At 41.2% G+C, this 25,587-nt stretch overlaps 1 protein-coding gene and 1 long non-coding RNA gene across 3 annotated transcripts in view; one reads left to right on the top strand and one right to left on the bottom strand.

Annotated features, from left to right (window-relative positions):
* The window catches only part of LOC129713052 (uncharacterized), a 43,666-nt gene that overhangs the window by 15,699 nt on the left and 2,380 nt on the right, over nt 1-25,587 (top strand). The gene's annotated exons all lie outside the window — the stretch shown is intronic.
* The window catches only part of dgkb (diacylglycerol kinase, beta), a 518,449-nt gene continuing 511,919 nt past the window's right edge, over nt 19,058-25,587 (bottom strand). For both annotated transcript variants that reach the window (XM_055661892.1, XM_055661899.1), the window contains one exon: nt 19,058-24,203. In XM_055661892.1, the coding sequence (XP_055517867.1) occupies nt 24,108-24,203 (96 nt within the window). In that variant the 3' untranslated portion in view covers nt 19,058-24,107. The remainder of the gene's footprint in view (nt 24,204-25,587) is intronic.

The following is a 25,587-nucleotide window of genomic DNA, read 5'->3' as shown; positions in this document are numbered from 1 at the left end:
GCAGTAAATGGAAAGTGCTCACAAAAACTGCAGCACATTCCTTATCTGTCAAGAGAGAAATTATTTCACTTTGTGTATTTAATCTCTAGTCCCAGCACTTCACCTCATGCAATAGCAGTTTAATTTAACAGCATAAACTCTATTTCTAACCAGGCCAGTGCAATGAAGGTAACGCATTGAAGGAATAAGTAAGATCTCACTCAGGATCCCTATTCTGATAAGTGACAAATGTTTATTTAATGTACTTATTTGCAATAATGCTATTCGTGCATTAACTAAGACAACTCTGGATCTGAACTCCCCACAAACATGAAATTCTAGGTGGGCACGTTAGCACAGTGCCGTTCCTTCTTCTGAGTAGAGACTCCTTCAGTCTTTGTGAAGTAACATTAGTGGGCTGGGCATAGTTCAGTTTTGGTCAGCAGGAAGGAGACTCAGTGAGAATGTGCACCGAGTGTTTGCCCTTGGACTGGGTGCAGCTTCTCAAAATTGTTCAAAGATTAGAAATTGGGTGGCATGGGATTTAGTGGAAGGGGAAGAGCTGTTGCCTGCTACTTGAAAAATAAAGATTTAATTAATAATGAAGTACCAAATGAATGAATCTAACCAGTAAAACATCCTTTTGTTATGCAAGTGTTGAACCTGAGGGAATAGTTGAATTGTAAGTCTTGCTCAACTAAACAGATGCATGGCACGAACTCTCCAGTCTCACAGAAGGCACATACACTGGAAAACGAAGGTCCCTTACATCTCTTGCACAGTCATTGAGAAAATGTGGTCAATTGGATTGCTCACAATCTGGAATTTAAACATCAGTAGCTAAGGCCAGTTCAGTACATTGGTGAAGCTGAATTACATAAACAATTTATATAAAGAAAGTTTATAATGGGGAATATCGATACAGCAGAAGTTACCACAGTGGTTGGCCAAATCACAGCTGGTGATGAACCAATGTACAGCAGAGATAGAACATATCACAACAACAATCTCTTATTCAAGATCAACAAGACCAAGGAATTAATCTTTGACTTCGGAAAAGGTAAGTGGGAATCACGTGCCAGTTTCCATTGGTGGATCGGTGGAGAACAGAGTTAACAGCTTCATATTCCCGAGCACTAACATCTCTTTTGTTACGTCTTGGGCCCAGCACATGGATGTAATCATGAAGGCGCATCAATGCCTCGATTTTCTTAGGAACATAGAACACAGGAAGAGGCTGTACGGACTATGCCAATTATGAATCAAAGACCATCTCTTACCCACCTGCACATAATTCATATTCCTCCATTCCCTCCGAAAAGCTTAAATGTCACTATAATATCTGCCTCCACCCCACCCCCAGCAGTGTTCCACCCTCTGTGTAAAAGAAAACTTGTTCCGCACATCTCCTTTAATGTCATAAAACTTGCTATCTTGTATACTATTGAAAACAAATTATTTATTATATCAGAAGTTAAGCTAAGCTGGGATGAAAACAAATTATTTATTATATCAGGTTGAGCTAGTTTGGGATGACTCCAGGAAGAAAATTTTGTCTTTTGTTATTACTATGTCCTTGCAGTTGCATGATATGAGGTCTAGTTCTTCCAAATGAGCAAAATTATTTTTCTAAGCAATTAATTGATTTCCTAAGCATAGAGGCGATTCCAATAACTAAATTTTAGCTGAAGAAACCTGTTTAACATTTGCATCACAGAAAGATGTGTATGTGTATGTGTATGTGCTTTGTAAGAGAAAAAAGGGAAGCATGACCTGTTAGCCTATTGCCAATGGTAGGGGAAATACTAAAATATATAATGAAGGGTGTAATAAGAGAAAATAATAATGGACATTATTGTAGTTTATGGATGGGATCAGCTCTTTAATTAGAGGAGTGGTACAAACCTGAGAATCAGTGTGTGGCAGCCTTCCATGGAATTGTGTCCTTGTACTCCTAGGTCCCTCTGTTCTACAATACTTTGTGTTCATTGTGAAGGTTCTACTCTGGTTTGGTGTCCCTAAATGCAACATCTCGCACTTATCTGCATTTTCCATTACCATTACTTAGCCTGATTGGCAGCTGATCAAGATCTCACTACAATTCTTGATAACCATCTACACTGTCTATGATGCAATCTATTTTAGTGGCGCCTGCAAACTTGCTAACCATGGCTTGCACATTCTCATCCAAATTGTTAGTATACAAGACAAACCACAATGGGCTCAGCACCAATTCCTGAGTCACACTACTAGTCATAGGCCTCCAATCAGAAAAACAACCTTACACCTGCTTTCTACTATCAAGCCAATTTTATATCCAAATAGCTAGCTCTCCCTGGTTCCCACGCGAGCTAGCCTTCCAGAGCAACCTATATGTGGAACCTGTCAAAGGCCTTGCTGAAGTCCATATAGACTACATGAACACCCTGCTGTCATCGATCTTCTTGGTCACTTCCTCAATAAATCATTCTAATTCATAAAACATAATCTCAGATGCCAAAAGCCAGCTGACTATCCCGAAGCAACCCCTGTAATTCTAAAAACTCATGCATCTTATCTCCTCCAGTAATTTGCCCATCTCAGACGTCAGGATTAAGGGCCTGTCCCACCAGCATGCGATTGCATGCGTCTAGCACGACCAAACATGGTGGCTTGAGGCGTACGCCCCCGCGGGGCCGGTCCCACTTCCAACCGCGGAGCCGTCTGGAGTTGTGCGGGGCTGGTCCTAACATCGTACTCACCAATCAGCTGGGCAGGAGGCGGGTCGACTGAATTTGGACGTCGCACGGTGTCGGGCGGTTACGTCATCACGCAACGGCACGCCGGGCGGTGACGTCATCGCGCAACACCACGCGCTAGGCGTACGCCATCACGACGCTGCGTACGGCCTCAAGGCACTGCGTATGGCGTTGAGACGCTGTGTATGCCCGTCGAGGCGCTGCGTACGCCCTCAATGCGGCTGCGGGCCGACAGGCCGTTCTCGCGCGGAATTTCTGGACCGTGTCAGTTATTCGGAGCACCGTGCGATGTCGGGACCAGCCCCGCACAACTCCATACGGCTCCGGCGATTGAAGTGGGACCGGCCCCACGAAGCCGTACGGCTCAAGCGACCACGCATGCTGGTGGGACAGGCCCTTTACTGGACTATAGTTCCAAGTTTTTTCTTTGTTGCTTTGTTAAATAAATGCACAGTATTAGTCACACCCCAGTCTTCAGGGACCTTAACCTTGGTTAACGATGATGCATATATCCCAGCCAGGGCTTTCTAGCTTTCCACAGTGTTCATGGGTATAACTAAACCGGTGCGGCACGGTGGCGCAGCGGTAAAGTTTCTGCCTTACAGTGCCAGAGACCCGGGTTTGATCAGGTGCTGTCGATACGGAGTTTGTACGTTCTCCTTGTGACCACATGAGTTTTCTCCTGGCTCACATTTCCTCCCACACTTCAAAGACGTATGGGTTTGTATGTTAATTGACTTTGGTAAGACTTGTAAATTGTCCCTAGTATGTTTGGTAGCGTTAGTGTACGGGGTGCTCGCTGGTTGGTGCTGACTCACTGGGCTGAAGGGCCTGTTTCCATGCTGTATCTCTAAACTAAACTGAAAAACTGATCACGCACTGGAGATTTATCTACCTTCATACATTTAAGATATCTAAGATCTTTTCTACAGTAATATGGACAAGCCCCTATATCTTCCCATTTACTTTCTCGAGTTCCTTTGTCTTCTTGTTTCTCCATGGTTAAAACAGAGGAGCAATATTCATTGGGACATCATCCAGCTCCTGGAGCTTCAAACAGAGACGTTTAATTTGGTCCTTGAGGCCCCCTATTCTCTCCCTGGTTATATATTTTGATTAATATTTATAAATTCACTTTGGATTTCCCTTAATGTTCTTCTTTATCTAATCTGCACATTTTATGTCCTTCTGATTTCCTTCTTGAGTATGTTTCTGTATTCCCAATGCTTCAGGTGTTCACTTGGTCCCAGCTGCTTGTACCTGACCATTATCTCCTTTTCTGGCCACAGTTTTAATATCTCCTATTGTCAAGTGTTCCATATCCTCTCCACTTTAATACGATCTTAACTTCTTGCTATCTCACTTTTAAAAATGTCCTCCTTGCTGGATGTACCTTTGCCCGCAAGCAACTTAGTCCAATCAACTTTTCCAAGCTCTTGTCTAATACTGTCAAAATTAGCCTTGTCCCAATTTAGTTTGTTATGTCCTTTGCTATAACTATTTACAGCTAAGCTCTCCCCCACTTGCCCAGCTCTGTTTCGCACCAGTAAGTAAAGTTTTGCCCCCTCCCTCGACATATTGCCTGAGGAAACTTTCCAGAATACAATGAATCTGGTATTTTATTTCATTCTTCACATGTTTAAATTGTTTTATTCTTAATTGTTTACTGTATATATCGTGTTGTTACTTGAGAGCAAAGTACCAAGGCAAATTCCTTGTATGTACACACACTTGACTAATAAAATGTATTCAAAATGTATTCAGTTCCACCCCATTTAAGCCTTTACACCATGGCAATCCTTGTCAATATTAGGAAAATTAAAAATCCCGACTATAACTATTATTATTCTTGCAACTTTACCTAATTTCCGGGCATTTTTGTTAATCTAATGCTCGTTGACTCCTTGGGGACCTAGAGTTCAATCCCAACAAGGTGGTCATGCCCTTCTTATTTCTCAACTTCACCCATAAAACTGCAATGGATCATACCTCCATACCTTCATCAAAGGCTATTTCCATAATGTTCTACTTAATCAAAAGTACGATTCCCCTCTGCTAATTCCTCCACCTCAATCTCACGTGTAGGATCTGTACCCTGGATTTGTCTCTCCCTTGAAAATGTTACTGTAATGGCTATAATCTCATACCTATCCAAGGAGTTCATCATCTTTGCTTTTCAAGCCTCTAGCATAGAAGTAAATGCAATTTAATCCTAACAGTTTTTCCTTGCTCTCTGCTGCACTCACACCTTTCATTTCTACTAAACTTGCTATTGTTCACCTGTATCAACCTCCAGCCACTCATCTACCATACTACTGCTGTAGATCTCACCAGCCTGGATATGATTCCTGGTCATCGCTCATCCAGCTGATTTCAAGTTAGATGTGGATGTTATAGTCAGCCTCCATGAGATATGAAAGAAAAATATTGTCCCTGCTAGTGATCAATGTAGATATGCTGTACTTATCTATTGCACCTTTCAATAGTTCTTGATCCCTCTTTCCTTTCTACCTCACTCCTCTCATTTCCTTCTGTTCTTTCTTTTCCTTTTTATCTCATGAACTTCATTCTATTCCTCTAAACAAGGAAGAGGACTGAACTTTATTGCCTTTCCTCACAGTGGGAAACGTTGATTCTGCGTTGTGGGGACGTTCATGTTAAATTCTATTGTGTACTGTGTTCTTTTTATTCGTATGGCTATATGGTCATTCAAATCTCACTGTACCAATTGTTGCATGTGACAATAAATGTCTCTAGAACTCTTCTCTGGAACTAGTTATTAACCCCTTCTCCTACCCTGCCTATTCACCACCAGCATCAGGCATTTCTCTTTGGAGAATGTGGCTTTAACTATTCCACACCCACCAAGCCAAAGTAAGTACTGCTCCTGACAGCATTGGTGAAAAACCAGGAACTTTGATTATGCTGTAGGAAGGAGGTGCAGATGCTGGTTTAAACCAAAGATAGACACAAAATGCTGGAGTAATTCAGCGGGACAGGCAGCATCTCTGGAGAGAAGGAATGGGTGACGTTTTGGGTCGAGACCCTTCTTCAGACTCAAGTCTCGACCAGAAAATTCACCCATTCCTTCTCTCCAGAGATGCTGCCTGTCCCGCTGAGTTACTCAGCATTTTGTGTGTAACGATGATCAAGGAAAAGTGGAGTAAACATAACACGTCGTTAACAATGCAATAGCATTGCCAAGATGAATGATTAGCACCTCATTGCTCAATATCAACTCCTTATCCTCCAGTGTCAATACCCGGACCCAAACCTCAATTAACCACGCTGCATAAATGGCTCGACCTGAAACGTCAACTATCCATGTTCTCCAGAGATGCTGCCTGACCTGCCGAGTTACTCCAGAAATTTTTGTCATTTTGTGTATTAACCAGCAAATGTAGTTATTTGTTTCTACCACTTATACAATGATAATACCTTACTCAGTTATAGCCGACAATTGTCAATAACGGACACCATTCCCCCCCCATGGTCCGTTATAACAAGGGTTTACTGTATTTTGAAGTTTTACGATAAAATATGAGGCAGCACATCATTTTTAAACATCAGTAAGGTTTGAGGAAAATGTGTTATTTGCCAAAATAAATTAATATTTGTTATCCAAAGCTAACCAATCCTTCAAGAATACAGTAGTGGTGCCCGCAAATAGGATTAGTGTAGATGAACCAAAAGATTGGCATTAAGCTCGTGGGCGAAGTGCCTGGTTCTCTGCTGTACAAGTCAGCCATGGTGATACACTGTTGAAAATCACAAGGACGAATGGGACAAAAACAATGAACCAATGTCCTTTTGTTTGAAATGTGCTCCCCCTGACATCCTCATTTTGAAAAATTGGAGACATATCCCCACCAGTTAATGGCAGACTGGGAATCTTATATTGGCAGAGAGCCATTGAAGATCATCATCCAGCTGCACAATTGTCCTTATCAACAAACCCTACCATTTCAAAACATCCCATGCTGTTTGTCAAAGAAATAAAAAGGTAATTGATGAGTTTGTTCAGAGTTCACAATTATGACTCCTTTTTTTCCCCAGAGTGTTGCAGTTCCATTCACAAAACTTCACCACAAAGTACAACTTGGAAGCGGCTGAGACAGGGTGGAGTCTGTGGTCTGAGCTGTAAACAATGGGGTAAACTTTCTGACATTCATTCACAAATACCTTTCAACACTGAGTCTAACTTCAAGTAGTCCGTCAAGGTGGTGACATTTTGCATCAGAGTTTGAGAAAGACTTGTAACATAACTAATTTAGCTTGATCACTGGAAATCCTCAGTTAAATTAGCAACATCCCAAAGTTCACCCTATCCTTCCTGGTACATCTTCGTACAGAAATACTGTAGAAATTCAAATAAAATCAGTTCAGAATATTTTGATGTTTACAAGGAGGAGTTTATTTTCTTCAGATTTTATCTGTGTGATTCTTGATTTGTTTTTAACTTGGAGAAACAACCATGTGATAATGATCTTTTAGCACCAGTAGATATTTAGAAGCCATTTCCCCACAAGCACTTTTGGGCTTGATGCAAAAGGAATAACATGTTAAGACAGAGATTATATGGACATAATGCTCAAGTATGTTAATAGAAGCATAAATAATGTATTGTACGTTATGTCAATGTGATTATCGGAGAATTGTACATAACATCAGTAAATGATATGAATAAATAATGGCCGATAATCTGCCAGACTAATGAAGTCCACCATTACTTACCCCTTGTCTGTATAATCTTGATGATATTTTGCATCGCTAAAAGTGCGAGTTGGTAATGCCATGCTGATAGGAACCTGGCATTTGCAATTCAAATGAAAAGGAAGGCAACTGTACTTAACCAAAAGGACAAAAGATTTGTAATTTAAAAAAGTGTGTAATAGTAAGCAATAGGTGTGAATATGCAGAAACTCAATAAGTGCTCCTGTTTCCTCTCCCAGGTCGGCTTGCTGTAAATCGCCTCCACTGGAGGTGGGTGGTAAAATCTGTGTGCAGGTGATGGGAATATTAATTAGGTTTAGTGTAAATGGATGGATACATGATGTCAGTGTGGATTTGGGTGGGCCAAAGCACCTGTTCTGTGTTGTGTGACTAATGTCAAAATAAAATCGAATTAAGGAAAAGGAAAATCATACTTGAGAAATCTAGTTGAGTTCTGTGTTTCCACCAGTGGGAGAATCTAGGATCAGATGGCACAAATTCAGAATAAAATGACGTATCTTTAGAAAGGAGATAAGGAGGAATTTCTTTAGTCAAAGGGTGGTGAATTTGTGGAGTTCGTTGCCACAGACGGCTGTGGAGGCCAACTCATTGGGAATTTTTGGGAAAGATCAGCCATGATTGAATGGTGGAGTAGATGGGCCGGGTGGCCTAATTCTGCTTCTATGACATGAACATGGTTTACAGAAAGAGACACACTGTGCTGGAGTAACTTTACAAGTCACACAGCATCTCTGGAGGACTTATATATATGTCCTCCAAAGATTCTTCCTGATCACGCTGAGTTACTCCAACACTCTGAGTCTGAGGTTAAAAAGAGATTATGTAATTGATTGTCATAAAGGAGACACGTGTAGTAAATAGGTCATTTTCCAAGTGACAAACAGCAACTAATGGGGTAATGTTGAAATTTGTGCTGTGGCTTCTGCTACTTACAGTCACATTAATGATTTAGGCAAACAAAACAGGTGTATTGAAGCAAAGATCAATAGGAAAGTGAGGACATGGAGACTGCAAAGGGATTTAAATTGATTAAGCGGCCCAGTGTTGTCAAACGTTCATCATATGTTAACACTCTCATTCCTTGAATCATTCTTGTAAACCTCCTCTGGACCCTCTCCAGGGCCAGCACTTCCTTCCTCAGATATGGGGCCCCAAGTTTGCTTACAGTACTGCAAATGCGGCCTGACCAGCGCCTTATAGAACCTCAGCATTACATCTCTGTTTTGGTATTCCAGCCCTCTTGATATATGCTAGCATTGAATATGTCTTCCTTTTTTGGGTATTTTGGGAAGTCAAATCAGTACAGGATCTTCACAGTGAATGGTAGGCTCTGGGGAATGTTCTAGGGCAGAGGGATCTATGTGTTCAGCCATTTGGTTCCCTGATAGTGGTGTCATGGGTAGGGTCTTAAAGAGGGCGTTTGGTACATTGGCCTTCACAGGCTCTCATTTCACGTTTTCTCTCTGTTGTCAGCCGGGCAACCTAGGCAGCATTTTAAGTTGCCAAATGAGAGTTTAGGTGGTCATTTAAGACGGCTTGCATGACGCGTGCGATAATGTGCTCGGACGAAGTGCGTAGTTACCAGTCGGAATTATGCTCAATGAAACATTCACATATTATTTCTGCTTCAAATAAAGTCACAAACTAAACATATTCACCAATCAAGACATGATATATACCACAATGACATGCAGCAAAATTATAATACAGTATCTCAACTCTTTTTATGTTGCAATGAATGCAATTTCTATTATTTCTTTCCACTTCCAAACAAAAATGTGGTTGGATTATTCAGCGTATGATCAACCTCGGTGAAACCAAGCGCAGGGTTGGCGATCGTTTCGCACAACACCTCCACTCAGTTCGCAATAACCAACCTGATATCCCGGTGGCTCAACACTTCAACTCCCCCTCCCATTCCAAATCCAGCCTTCCTGTCCATTGGGGATGATCAGCCATGATCACATTGAATGGCGGTGCTGGCTCGAAGGGCCGAATGGCCTACTCCTGCACCTATTGTCTATTGTCTCATATTTAGCTTGGGTAGTTTACACCCCAGCGGTATGAACATTGGCTTCTCCAATTTCAGGTAGTCCTTGCTTTCTCCCTCCTTCCCCTCCCATTCCCAGCTCTCCCACAGCCTACTGTCTCCGCCTCTTCCTTTTTTTTTCCCGTCCCCCCCCCCCCCAAGATCAGTCTGAAGAAGCATCGCCTATTCCTTCGCTCTATATATGCTGCCTCACCCGCTGATTTTCTCCAGCTTTTTTGTCTACCAATGGGATCCCACCACTGGCCACATCTTCCCATCTCCTCCCCTGTCGGCTTTCCACCCCCCGTGGAAGACCGCTCCCCCCGTACCTTCCTGGTCAATTCGTCCCTTCCCACCCAAACCACCCCCTCCCCTGGCACTTTCCCTTGAAACCGCAGGAAATGCTACACTTGTCGCTTTGCCTCCCCCTTGACTCCATCCAAGGACCCAAGCAGTCTTTCCAGGTGTGGCAGAGGCTCACCTGCACCTCCTCCAACCTCATCTATTGCATCCTCTGCTCTAGGTGTCAGCTGCTCTACATCGGTGAGACCAAGCGTAGGCTTGGCGATCGCTTCGCCCAACACCTCCACTCGGTTCGCAATAATCAACCTGATCTCCCGGTGGCTCAGCACCTCAACTCCCCCTCCCATTCCGAATCCGACCTTTCTGTCCTGGGCCTCTTCCATGGCCAGAGTGAGTAAATTGGAGGAGCAGCACCTCATATTTCGCTTGGGCAGATTACACCTCAGCGGTATGAACATTGTCTCCAATTTCAGGTAGTCCCTGCTTTCTCCTCCCCTTCCCAGCTCTCCCTCAGCCCATTGTCTCCGCCTCTTCCTTTCTTCTTCCCGTCCCCCCCCCCCCCCCCCATCACATCGGCCTGAAGAAGGGTCTCGACCCGAAACGTCGCCTATTTCCTTCGCTCCATAGATGCTGCCTCACCGCTGAGTTTCTCCAGCATTTTTGTCTACCCATTCACACAAGTTCTGTTATCCCACTTTCCTCACCCACTCCCTGCACATTAGGGGCAATTTTACAGAAACAAGTTAACCTACAAAGCCAATGCGTCTTTGGGATGTGGGAGGAAACCCGCACGCTTGCAGGGAGAATGTGCAAATTCAACACAGACAGTGCCTGAGGACAGGATCGAACACAGATTCCTGCCGTGTGATGCAGCAAGTCTACCAGCTGTGCCACTATATTTTGTTTTCCAACACACAAAAAATTATACGTTGATAACTTTGGTTACTAAAAAAAATAAACTATCCATTTTCAGTCTTAAATCTCTAAGTGACGCTATGCCCCCCTTTACAGCTACTGTATGTTTTTATTCAGATCAAGACTATGGGGCAGTACATTGGCCATAAAGTTGCTGCCTAAAAGTGCCAGAGACCCGGAATTGATCCTGAATATGGGTGCTGTCTGTATGGAGTTTGCTCCTTTTATTTTTGATCACATGGGTTTTCTACGGGTGCTATTGTTTCCTTCCACATTCCAAAGGTGTGCAGGAACCTATTTCAGACCAAACCCAAAACGTAATATTTTCCTTTTGTCCAGTTATTCTGTTGACCTTTTGAGTCAATCCAGCTTTTTGTGTCTATCTTCAATTCAAACCAGCATCTGCAGTTCCTTCCTACACACCCGATACGATAGAACTTTATTATAGTTCTATACGATAGTTCTATACGATAGAACTTTATTAATCCCAGGAGGCAAATTGTGTGTGTGGGTATATATATCATACACACACACACACACACACATATATATATGTTATATATATATATATATATATATATATATGGTTATATATTCATATATAAATATACACTGATTTATTTTCTCGTTTGTAACATTGTTTACAGAGTACTATTTTTACATATTCTGTTGTGTTGCTGCAAGAAAGGATTTAATTGTTCTAACTAGGACGTGAGAGAATAAAACACTCCTGACTCTTGACTTACGTCGCTAATGTGTGGGATAGAACTAGTGTACGGGTGATCGGTGGTCGGCGTGGACTCGGTGGGCCGAAGGGCCTGTTTCCGCTCTGTATTTTAAAATTAAACTAAAAACACTAAAACCAGAGGGCGTCTAAGGAAAGGTCTCTACCCGAAACTACACCCAATTTCTTCTATCCAGAGATCTTTGCTGCTCCATGGAGTTCTCCCACACAATTAAAGCATGGAATAGTCTTCACCCTACCATAGTTACCCAACCAGACGCAACTAAATTTAAGGTAGCTCTTTTTTCCCTAAGAACCATTTTTTGCTTAAGTCCAAATCAAGAGTTAAGAGAGTTTTATTGTCATGTGCCCCAGATAGGACAATTAAATTCTTGCTTGCTGCAGCACAACAGAATATGTAAACATAACACAGAACAGGAGATAAAAATTCAGTGTGTCTATATACCATAGACCATATATATATACACAATAAATAGACAGATAAATTGCAATAGGCTGTTATTCAGAGTTTGGAGTTTGGTGATGGACCCTCCAGCACCTCCAGTTTAAATGCTATTTAGAATATTTTTGGAGGACCAGGGAACCAAGAAGCAAGAATTACTCCAGGGAGTTACTCCAGCTCCAGGGAGTGATTCTGCGTTGGTTTTCTGTGGTCGCGGCGAGTCGGCGACTGACAGCAATGCCGGCCATATCTCCCACAATGCAAAGGGAGGGAGAAAGTGCCCGGCGCCGACCAGTTGCCGTGGCAGTGCGCATGTGCAGGGCGCCCGATGATGTGTTGGCCGTGGTTGTGTGCATGTGCAGGGAGAAGATGTGCTGGCCGTGGCAGTGCGCATGTGCTAGGCTGCCGGCCGTGCCGGCAGATGAGGAACGAAGACCCGGACACGGATGGTGGTTGGAGACGGAGAGTGACAGAGAGAGAGAGATAGAGAGGGGGACCCGCTCAGAGTTGAACGGCAGGTGTCCCAGGTACTTGCCAAGCCGGGCAAAATGACACGACTTTTAGGTTGCCTGGCGGGACGTTAGGTGGCAATTGGCACCCGGGCAACCGTTAATTTCGAGCCCTGCTTCATCAGTCAGGGTATTGAGCCTAGAAGTTGTGACGTTATGTTACAAGAGGTTGGTGAGGTCACATTTGGAATACTGTGTTCAGTTTTGGTCACCCTGCTATAGGATAGATGTCATTAAGCTGGAAAGAGCACAGAGAAAATTTATGTTGCCAAGACCTGAGTGGTTGGGCTATAGGGAGAGGTTAAGCAGGCTAGGATGTTTTTTCCTTGGAGTGCAAAGGCTAAGTGACGATCTAATAGAGGTGTTTAAAATCATGAGGGAAATAAATAGGGCAAATGATTTAACCCAGGGTAATTGAATCAAAATCCAGAGCAAAATACAAAACCTAGATTTAAAGTGAGAGGGCAACATTCAATAGGAACCCGAGGGGCAACTTTCACTTTTAACTCTTTTTCTAGGCAGAGGGTGGGGGGTATACAGGACGAGCTGCCAGAAGAGGTAGTTGGGTCAAGAACTATAACAGTATTTCAAAGGCAATTATGACAGGTACATGAATAGGAAAGGTTTGGAGGGATATGGGCCAAACTTGGGCAAATGGCTTAGATGGGACATCATCGTTGGCATGGATGAGGTGGTCCAAAGAACCTTTTTCTGTGATACTATCTGCAAACTTACTATCCATACTTGTACATTCTCATAGACATAGAAACATAGAAATTAGGTGCAGGAGTAGGCCATTCGGCCCTTCGAGCCTGCACCGCCATTCAATATGATCATGGCTGATCATCCAACTCAGTATCCCGTACCTGCCTTCTCTCCATACCCCCTGATCCCCTTAGCCACAAGGGCCACATCTAACTCCCTCTTAAATATAGCCAATGAACTGGCCTCAACTACCTTGTGTGGCAGAGAATTTCAGAGATTCACCACTCTCTGCGTGAAAAAAGTTCTTCTCATCTCGGTTTTAAAGGATTTCCCCTTTATCCTTAAGCTGTGACCCCTTGTCCTGGACTTCCCTAACATCGGGAACAATCTTCCTGCATCTAGCCTGTCCAACCCCTTAAGAATTTTGTAAGTTTCTATAAGATCCCCTCTCAATCTTCTAAATTCTAGAGAGTATAAACCAAGTCTATCCAGTCTTTCTTCATAAGACAGTCCTGACATCCCAGGAATCAGTCTGGTGAACCGTCTCTGCACTCCCTCTATGGCAATAATGTCCTTCCTCAGATTTGGAGACCAAAACTGTACGCAATACTCCAGGTGTGGTCTCACCAAGACCCTGTACAACTGCAGTAGAACCTCTCTGCTCCTATACTCAAATCCTTTTGCAATGAAAGCTAACATACCATTCGCTTTCTTTACTGCCTGCTGCACCTGCATGCCTACCTTCAATGACTGGTGTACCATGACACCCAGGTCTCGCTGCATCTCCCCCTTTCCCAATCGGCCACCATTTAGATAATAGTCTGCTTTCCTGTTTTTGCCACCAAAATGGATAACCTCACATTTATCCACATTATACTGCATCTGCCAAACATTTGCTCACTCACCCAGCCTATCCAAGTCACCCTGCAGTCTCCTAGCATCCTCCTCACAGCTAACACTGCCCCCCAGCTTAGTGTCATCCGCAAACTTGGAGATATTGCCTTCAATTCCCTCATCCAGATCATTAATATATATTGTAAATAGCTGGGGTCCCAGTACTGAGCCTTGGGGTACCCCACTAGTCACTGCCTGCCATTGTGAAAAGTCCCTCATCCATATTGTTAATATAGATAGCAAACAGAAATGGGCGCAGCACCAATCCCTGTGGCACTCCAATAGTCACAGGTCTCCAATGTTGTTACTTGCGGGCGGAGCACCAAGGCAAATTTCTTGTATATCAATAAATGTATTCATTCATTCAATCCAATTATGTAATCTTCCACCGTCTCCCTCAACTTTTTAACCAAGCCAAATACGTATCCAATTAGTTGACTCTCCCTAGATCCCGTGCTATCTAACCCTCCAGACTAGCCTATCATGCGGGATCCTGACAAAAGCTTTGCTGAAATCCATATGATGTCCACTACGCTGCCTTCATAAATCCTCATGGTTACCTCTTAAAAGATTTCTAACAGATTTGTGAGATTTCCCACCCACAAAGCCACACTGTCTATCTCTAATCAATCCTGTCTATCCAAATGTTGTAAACATAATCCTCTCCAATCACTTGCTCACTGACCTATAGTTCCCTGGTTTGCCCTTGCTGCCTTTAAATAACGGTACAATGTTAACCACCATCCAGTCTTCCAGATCTTCACCTGTGACTAAAGTTGAGGCAAATATCTCTGCAAGGGCCACTGCCAATTCTCCTCTAGCTTCCCACAAAGTCTTAAAGATGCATCTGGTCAGGCACCAGGGATTCATCACCTTAATGTGCTTTATGACTGCCAATACCTCCTCTTTGGTCATTTGTATATTGGCATGACATCACAACTTAGCTTCTATGGTCTTCTCCACCATAAAACATGATGAGAAATGTTCATTAAAAATCGCACCTATCTCCTGTAGCTACTCGCCTAGACACCCATGCTGATCTTTAAGGGGACCTATTCTCTCAATAGCAACCTTTTGTGCTTCATCCTTCCTAGAGTAGGGTGACCAACATTGCATACAGTATTCAAACGTCTTGCGCATGTAATTCTAACTCCTATCATCTATTCCCTGACTAATGAAAGTGTCTTTACCTTCCAGTCTATTTGTTCCACCACTTTTGTGTACCTGCATTCCTAGGTTACAATGTTCTGTAACACTTTACAAGACCCTTCCATTTACTGTCTAAGTCATGCCCTGGTTTGTTTTACCTAAATGTAACACTTCACATTTATCTGAATTAAACCCCCCCAATTGATCAAGATCTTGTTGTTGGAAAAAATAAACAAATGCTACTTCATGATTAATTCGCTATTTCAAATGGCACGGAATTATGGGTATTAAGATTTGCATTACTTTTTTTTAATTTGAGACATTTACCTCTTATTTTATTTGCCATTTGTACTGTTTTTCCGTGAATTCTGAGAGTATAAATACTTATTTTCAAAAAACATTTCTATCCAAGTTTATTGTTTTCTACAGACTCTGAAATTGGTAATTATTCATGTACTGACTGTTGGCATTGGTGGTAGGTTGTTTATATCTGAGACCAGCCTTGCCCTCCTTTGATATCCTTGCATGTACAGTTCTGCCAGGGATATTTGGAATTGTGTATGTGAACTCTGCATGATTTACACCCCTTCCAAATACAGCCTCAAGGTTTATTTTTAAAATGTAACACATCTCATTATCTCTCTATACTCAAAGGAGATCAGTTGTCTTGAAAAGAATCAAAATGAAACTTCTATATTTTTGCATAAATTTGAAAGTTGAACCTAAAAGGATTTTTTTTTTTATTTGTTCAGCATTTACTTTTCTTCAAAATGACAGTACACCAAAGTGCTACAAAGCAGAGCTATTGCATTTTACAATTTACAAATTAGAGCATACACAGCTCCTTTACTTGAAAAGACAGTTGTCATCAGTAATAGACTGCATGCTGACATTACGTGGTTCATAGACGTACAGAACAAAAACCATTGTTACGCCTATGATTCCCACTGTCCACACTTTTTTCCTGCAGGAGACCAAGCAGTGTTAAATTTAATGCACCAATGACCATGAGATTGCATGGGATGTATGTGCATTTTGTACATGATTCCGATGCCCGCTGTGCGTTTCATCACTATTGAGAGAGAACTCTATGCCACACAGACAGTAGAGGGTCAGCTAAACAATGGATTGCCATTTTCAGAGCAACTCAGCATGGGCAATATATCCAGTGTCACATCATTCCAACAATCTGGGAGGTGGGAAAGCTGGTCATCTTTGAATTTATGACAATGATGTCGAGGTCAATCCCTGGCTGTTTTTGTGGTCTTCTCAAGGTGAAATGTTGTCTTTCTGTGCAGCTCATAATATTATTTTTCTGTCACTTCACAATCATAATTATAATTGGGATAAGATGTGAGCTAATTGATAAAGGATCTGTGGCAATTAGATATAAATATCAAAGGCCCACACAGCAGTGCGAATGTTATGCTGAAGGAGTGATATATCATCAGAAAACATTCATTTGTTACTGAAATATAATTTTGCTAATCTGTTGATGATCTTAGACATATTCTAATTTTTACACGTGCAAAATGAACCAAATGTGAATTGCATGTTTTAAGTGTTACTTATTTACAAGAAATGAATTTAGAAAGTTCAAAATTTGTAAAAAAAAAAACACCCACATACTGAACTGGAAAGTTGTAATTTTGTAAATATGTTGATTTACATTTGTCCTAAATTTGGACTAAGGTGAAAATTATGGGGACGAGATGAGAGGTATTTGATTATTAAATCTGATAATCAAGAACAATTGTAATGTTGGAAAATGAGGGGAGACCTGGTAGAAGTATACAAAAAATGATGAGAGGCATAGTTAGGGTAGACAGCCAGAACCTTTTTTCCAGGATGGACATGTCAAAGGCTAGAGGGCATGGTGTTAAGCTGAGCGGCAAAGTTTAAAGCAGATGTGTGGGACTTGTTTTTTTTTTACACAGAGGGTAGTGGGTGCCTGGATCAAGCTTCCATGGTGGAGGCAGATACAAGAGGTTTAAAGGGCTTTTTGATACAAACATGGATAAACGGGGAATGGAAGGGTATGATTCATGTGTAGGCAGATGGATTAATTTATCTAGGCATTATACATGGAACAGACATTGTGGGCTAAAGGACCTGTTCCTGTGTGGTACTCTTCTAGTGTTTATGAGTGTAAAGTTGTTTTAATGCATGTAAACTGTCATAGTTCAAAGATAGGAAACGGTCACAAACATCCCAAAATTGTTCATTTCATCCTTACCACCCCCACACTCATTATCAATAAAATTGTGCAGGTAATACATGATGAAACAAATACAGAGCATCAACAAAATACTTTAATAAAAAAGATTATTTTTTTAATATTTTATGACTGCTCAAAATGTATCTACAAATCTATTTGTTCTACAGATACCTTGAAGAACAATTCCAATTATATACCTAGTTTCTGATACCACAAATAATAGTCATGTTAAATAATAAATCTTTATGATCTGAGGTTCCACTTCCAAAGTTCAAATATTTGCCTTTCTCTCAGTTGAGAGACACTTCCAGGTATTGCTTATCTTCACTTGTTACCATGTTAGATGTAGGAACAGCAATTCTGGATGGAGCTTTACGTTAAATAGTTTTGTATGACAAGGCATAGATCCAAAGTGCACAGCAATGGAGTTTGTAACGCTATATTCAAACACGGTGACATTGTTCATCTCTCAAATACAGTTCAATAATATCCTTCAGAATAAGAAGAATATTTTATTCACCACTATAATTGTCTCATATTTTAAAATTAAATATTGATAAAAAGGTTTATTGTATGGACTTTGTGCTTTCGCTGTCCTGCACTGGTGACTGGGATGTAGGGGGGTTATTCATAAACTTGTCAGATTTACTAAGGTTGGCTATCATTATCACATTGCTGTGAGAAATAACTGCTCATGCCCTGCAGATAAAGGTGGACAGATACCAACACTGCATTATAGAGATATAACAATGGTTAAGATGCACAGAAGAAATTTTATTGCATGCTTAGTAAATCTTCGCTTTAAAAAAAAAAATCCTGGTAGTGACAAGAACCAAGTATCACTTACAAATGTACACAACCCAGATGCATGCCTTATTGAACTTTTAGCAATAAATAAATCTTTTATAAATAAACCTGTAGCAGAAGGTAAGTTAAACTGTATGGATTAATTAGTATAATCATTTCACCTCTGGAACCTGTGTTTTAATCGAGTTCAAGCAGTTAGAATAAAATAGCTGTTCGCTGGTCAGGGGACTCTAGCACGGAGCCGCACGTTCTATTTAAATAAAAGTTATGACATTTTAAGTATTGTATCTATTTAGGTTGTTAAAATTGAAACAATTGAACTAGGATTTTACTGGGTTTCAGTTTCCAAATGTTTACCATAATTTAGTTATGAATTATTTGCATTATAAAATGAATAAGATGCATGTAATAAAAATATGCTGACTAGTTGGCTGATGTGCAGGATCTGTCCTTTTATAAGCAGAACTAGAGACTCTGAAGGACAGACTGAAGTGCTGCCTTCAATTGTGGATAATTGTTACCCTGAGGACATCTGCAATGTCCTCGTGGATCTAAAAGGGTAATGCACACTCCATCAGATTTCCACATTCATAAATTGAGAAGCTTTCCTGGTAAATGTGCACCAGGAAGCACCCCAGTCCCTTGATAGTGATGGTCAAAAATGGCTATCCACAGATCAGCAAGTGGACCACACAATTTAATTTGGTTAATTTAAATTGTATTTCAATTTTCTAGTTTTAATAATTATATAAGATTTGTAACCGTTAAATAGTGCACGTACTTTTGAATAGGGAGAAGGGGTGAGATTAAATAAGTTATTCTTCTTCTCACTCCTTTTTTTTGCATTATGCTTTATGCTTTTCATTGCTTTGCAAATATTGCCTGGAATGTCCAATTGTTTGACTACTTCCATTTTGTTGGTGTTATTTATTCCTATTTATGTCTTTACTTGTTCGGAACAAATAAACAAATAAATAAATAAATGTTTATGAATGTCTTTTCACGGTTCTAATCTTAATGACTGCCCAGGAGTCAGGGCCCCAATTTAAAGTTATTGGAGGGGAGTGAATTACCCTATTACACCTTGCTAATCCATACTCTTCTGGTCCTTGCTAATCACCTAACTGTAAACACTACAGAAGACTCTGCCTGGGTTCACACTGACATAGCAGTGAGTTCCCAGGACATGCAATAGGCTAGTTCACGATTTTCACCATTTAGAGGACAATCTGGACCAATAAAGTAGGATTAAGGACCATTACTTTGTTAAATCCAACAGTGTGCCAAGGATGACTTCATTTCCCAATCTTCTGGATGCTGTGTATTAACAAACATTCATGTATTTCCATTTTGCAACTGAATAAAACAAAACACTGAATAAAAGGTAACAGAATAAAACAGGTGCTTGCTCTATGCCAAGTAAGGTGTATACTCAAGAGATGATTTTGTAAATAGCGATTGTAGTCATTTGCCAGCTACCCCAAAGATGTGTGCATTCATTGGTTAATTGGTCATTGTAAATTGACCCAAGCCCAGAGTAGATGTGAAATTGGAAATAGTGAGAGCATAGTGACAGTCCGGACGGTGGGCCGAAGTGCCTGTTTTCATGCTGGATTTTTCAATAAAATCAATTCAATTCAAATCTTTAATCTTTCCTCTCGAATGTGCTAACAAAATTGCAATCGGCTTGGGTAGGTCATGGGCTGGCTCCTGTGATTTTTTTTTCCTCTCTGCTTCTTTGTTGAATGCTGTGAATCCTGTCGGGTATGGATTCTACAGGTGTTATTGTTTCCTTTGTTTCATCTAAGTATCCACCCTTAATGTGTGAAGCTAGACAGTGTTGGCAGATTACTTGGTGGATAGATAATGTTGACTTCCCCACCTCAGGCACAATCTTGTCATCCATCTGTCTTCAGGTTGTCATCAGTGGATAGCAATCAAGAGTGACTGTTGCTCTTCCCCAGTGCTAATATGTGTTAAGGTCAATTTCCAATGTCACCTCAACTGACATTTGAACGGTTTTGTATTCAGTCTTGTTCTGCATTAGAAATTGTTAAGGGGTGAATTTAACCCCCTGAACACATTTTTCTTTACAATTAGATGAGTAATAATGTGTGCTTGCTGTGTTGATTTGTACCAGACATACACACTCTGTAATCAAGTACTGGCTTACATCAGCGTGACTACTTGGTACTTGGTATGGAATACTCATGACTAGTAATGGTCTATTGTCATTTAAGAGTTCTGCTCATCAAAGAGCATCCACAAGTGCCTGTACATTAGGTAAGATTTCCAGCTTCACCAACACTTTTAAGGAGGTGCCTTCACAATTTGAAGAAAGGATCTCTTGACAGTTCAAAATTTATCTTTTGGCCTATTTGCAGCCAGTACACCGTTTTTATTAAATACTTGAACACTGTGAAACTCATAACAGTGGAAGCACCAAATTACTTGACCAGTCTTAGGGGGATTGAATATTGGCCTTTTTTTTCTCTATAATTTAAAAAACATTTTCTTTGCACAGGCATGTCTATGCAGATCTAAGGTAATTGTGGATTTCCCTCTGAAGCAAATTGGAAAATGTGGATGTCGATATTGTCTGTTTGTGACAGATCAAAGGGAAAGCTGCAGGATAGAAGGCTGCTCCTCCAGGCAGCTAAAGGACCAGATACCATAAAGAGACTTTCACCAGACCTGCTGCTCGAGGTGCTTTGAGGATAGTTGAATAAGCCCTTCATTGAGCTGCTGGAAACTCTGACCAATCAGCATGTTGCAGCTGAAATGAACGGTGGAACATTCTGATAAAAATATGCTGAGGTGTGAAACAGTGTTTTGTCTGGTTTATACCAGTCGCGCAGAAGAAAAATAATTCTGAAAATTGGCCATGGGCAGGATATTAAACCAGGAGTTGCGCCCTGCAAAAAATGGGCGTTCAGCAAACAAACACATGCTGCAATTAAAATAAAGCATTTTACCGCCACCGTATAGTATGAAAAAATATCATAATGTCACCCTAATCAGAATGACAATTTGCATATAGTAACATGCAAAAATTACGTACAAAATCTCAGGAGAAGTCATTTTAAACTCTTCTGCTATCTTGGGTTAAGATAGCTCATTGCAGCTGTGATCATTGACAATGTAGTGAATGACAGAGAACTACAGGACGGAATGAAACGCTTCAATTTATCGTAATGAATTTTTGAATTAGTCTCCATCCCTGGTTCTGCTTCCAAAGTTCTGTAAATTTTATCTTTGCAAGCATGTATGCTATCAAATTTCCTTTTGAAAGCCACCATTGAATCTGCTTCATCATCCATTCAGATGTTTGCTGTGTGTATATTTACAAACAACAAATATGGTAACCCGAGTTGAATATTTTAATTATAATTTTAGTTGAAAATTGATTTGTTGTTCAGGTCCTGATTACACAAATAGTACTTTGTGTACTCAGATCATTCTCTGCCAGTGCTGCTTTTATATGGAAATCCTTTTATTTAAAACATGGAAGCTACACTATCGCATACTGCTGCCAGAAATTAGCACATAGAGCAGATCTGAATATGTGGCATTTATTCTGTTATTAAGTCAGCCTAAATTAACCATAGAACAGTCAAGAGTTTGTCTCTACAGTCAGCCAATGGTACATTGTGGAAGACTGCTTCTGCACATGATGAGCGTTTGACAGCATTGGGCCTGTACTCGCTGGAGTTTAGAAGGTTGAGGGGGAACCTCATTGAAACTTACAGAATAATGAAAGGCATAGATAGAGTGGATGTGGAAAGGATGTTTCCACTGGTGGGAGAGTCGAGGACCAGAGGTCATAGCCTCAGAATTAAAGGACGCTCTTTTAGAAAGAAGGTGAGGAAGAACTTCTTTAGTCCGTGGTTAATTAATCTGTGGAACTCATTGCCACAGACGGCTGTGGAGGCCAAGTCAGTGGATATTTTTAAGGCAGAGATAGACAAATTCTTGATTAGAATGGGTGTCAAGGGTTATGGGGAGATGGCATGAAAAATGGGATTAGAATGCATAGATCAGTCATGATTGAATGACAGAGTAGACTCGATGGAGTGAATGGCCTGATTCTACTCGTATAAATTATGAACTTTGTGAGTCCATAGGCCGCACAAGCAAAAAAATAATTTGCAGAAGTTGCAACCAAATATGTACCACATGCAGCATGACCATGAATTACCCATGCAGAAATCTTCTTGCATTTGAGGCAGCAGAAGTTATGAATGCAGTACCCATGCGGGATTGGTGACCACAAATCACCCATGCAGAAGTGAGCCTCCTCAAGCGTGTGGATGACCTGCTTTAAATTGTTGCTCCTGGAATCTGGCACTTGAACTACCAGATAGGATAACCTTCTGTAGATGGGTCTTGTAGCATTAAATCAAACTTATTTCCCTTGGGTCTTAATCGTTCAACCCCAGCCACCAGATTATAACCCTGACACCATTCTCCCACCGCATATCATTCTTGATTATCCACCCCAAGTGACTTAAACCAACCTTTGGCAACTGATCACAAGTCCTGCCCTTAAATGCCACACCTTATTCCTCAAGTCCCTTTGGCCTGACCAGTCATTTTTTTACACTAGCTCCACCATGGTGGAAAGGCCTTTGAGAGCATCAGGCATGCAAAACCACACTACTGCACACAATACCAAAACAGAACTTTGTAACTGTGGGCCCTCTCAAAACAGACTGGCCTGCATGCAATACATGCTCAGTGTACTTTTCAGAGCAACAAAGATTTCCAAAGCAAGGTTTGTGTCTGTAATCTGACCAATTTTGTTTTGGTAATTTGTACTGATCCATTTAGGCTAGTGAAGTGGATATCTCCTGTTAACTCCCAATTAATCGTTTGGCCCAGCTATGACCATTTAACTGAAGTCGAGCAAGAAACAGATTCCTTGTAAAGTTGGCCGCTTAAAGTTTTGGGCAATTTTATGTGTTTGCCCAAGTGCTGTGGAGTGCAAGCCACAAGAATTATAACACTATATTGTGTGTGGGGTAAGTCAGAAGTACAGAATTAATGGCAGAGAGCTTCGCTTCAGTGGCAGCAATTACATTGCGTGTGCAATTTTAGTCATGTGCAATAGTATTTGGGCAGATTGGGCTGAAGATTCAAGAGCCAAGTCTCCATCCCTCTCTGTTATGTAACAGAATCAACTGAAATTTGACAAACTGCTTCAGAAGCAACTTTCCATCATAATTTTTACTCCTAATTGGATTGAAATCTTGTTGCATGATACCAGAAATAAATTCACTGATATATTCTGCATGAGATGCTTGTGTTACTAAAGACTTTGTTAACATTTTAGTTTCAATAGAGGACAAGGAATTCCTTATAAATGTTTCCAATGTGACATAGATTTGGTATGGGTTTGCTGCATCTTAAAGTGTTTTTAATGCTGTCACTTCATCCCCCTGTCCTAATGACAAGAAAGCTTTGTAGCAAAGTCAATAGCTCGGAAGCAAAAATTGCCTCTGCAATATTTGCCAAAAGGATAAAGCTGGGAGGGTAAATCTGCTCTCAGTAAATGCTTGTTACACGTAAACTGCAAACCACATGTACCAACAATAACTTTCATGATTTAATTCTTGTATTCAATCATAGAAATGACAACTGTGCAAATCAATGGTCTACAGTAATTTAGTTTGGGGATGGAGAGGTTGTTTACTGCTTTTGCAATTAGAGGAAACCTCTCCAGCTGATCGGGAGTAATGTGATTTTAGTCGTGTTTTACCTGATTTTCTGATTATCATTGTAGGTGGACAGGAAGAACATGAACTGGGTAAAACCAGATTTCCCGTGTGTGCTTTAAAGTTTCCAGCTAAGAGCGACTCTTTCAGAGGGCAACATGTTCGTAATTCCTTGTTCTCATTCAAAGAGAAAAATGCACCAAGTTCTCTCTTTCTTCCTTGTGTCTTAACTCCGAGTCCTCTTGATGATTGAAGAAACAAAGCCAGTCTTGGGAGGTGGTGCCTTCAGCATTGGGGCTTGGTTCTTGTGATTTATTGTAATCTGTAAGGAACAGAAATAGAGGGAGGAAGGAGATTCGATGAGGATAACATTAATATTGGAACTGTTATATAAAATCACAATAATAGATTGAATAATGTATATGTCATATTACTCAAATGATTTACCAATCTGAAAAATCAGGGTTCTTAATTGCTGTATTTTGGTTAAGCCAGCTAATCCCTTTTAAGACACAAAAAGCTGGAGTAACTCAGTGGGACAGACAGCATCTCCGGAGGGAAGGAATGTGTGGAGACCCTTCTTCAGACCTCGACCTGAAACGTCACCCATTCCTTCTCCCCAGAGATGCTGCCTGTCCCGCTGAGTTACTCCAGCTTTTTGTGTCTATCTTCGGTTTAAACCAGCATCTGCAGTTCCTTCTTACACATATTCCCTTTTTATATGGGTCACGTTAATAAATGAGGGCTATCAACTCCAGTTGGCATTTTTTTTGAATTATTCTATGATGCATTAGACTTTTGATAATATATTAGAGGAATTATTGTATTGTATGCCATTTGTAATTTTTGTTATAATACTACTGGTTGTAAGTTATTCTAGAATAAAATCATTCACTTCAGTAATTCTGCCCATTATTTGAAATCTGTGAAAGGAATGTCTTTTTCAGTCAATAGTGATGAATCAAAAAGAGCAAAATTTTTGTTTTAATGAGAAGGGAGTTCATTTCTAATTATTATAGTTGTGAGTAATAATAGGCCCCCCTCGGTCATGACTGACCATGGGTGATGCATCCTGGTTGTTGGCTGCTTGCTCCAAACATCGGCTAGCACAGCATCGCTTGTGGCTGAAGAGACCAATGCGGGAGTGACAGTCTCTGTGGCAAAGGTCACATTTGTGTGTGGTCTCTGGTTTGTTGAAGTTGCTGCGCTCCTCTCTGCGTGCCCGCTTGTCTGCCGCTGCGTTCGTCAATTTCTCTTCCCCCGTTTTGAGATGTTGGTTCAGCGTACCTCGCCACCTCGTGCGGTCAGCTGCAAGGCTCTCCCAGGATCCACATCAATGTCGAGCGCCTTCTTCGAAACAGCGTGGAAAGGCACTACGGCCCACCAAGTCCGCACCGACCAGCGATCCTCGTACGTAAACACTTTCCAACACACACTAGGGATAATTTACACTGATACCAAGCCAATTAACCCACAAACCTGTATATCTTTGGAATGGGAGAGGAAACCGAAGATATCGGAGAAAACCCAAGCAGGTCGCGGAGAGAACGTACAAACTCCGTATAGACAGCACCCGTAGTCAGGATCGAACCTGGGCCTCTGGCTCTGCAAGTGCTGTAAGGCAGCAACTCTACCACTGCGTCACCGAACCGCCTTTCTCCCAGATGGTTTTCTGTTCTTCAGATGGTTTCTGGTTCTTTCAGATT

The sequence above is a fragment of the Leucoraja erinacea genome, chromosome 2 (assembly GCF_028641065.1).
Source record: "Leucoraja erinacea ecotype New England chromosome 2, Leri_hhj_1, whole genome shotgun sequence".
Taxonomy (NCBI): Eukaryota; Metazoa; Chordata; class Chondrichthyes; order Rajiformes; family Rajidae; genus Leucoraja; species Leucoraja erinaceus.
The sequence above is the reverse complement of the archived record's forward strand: the minus strand, read 5'-3'. Positions and strand labels throughout refer to the sequence as shown.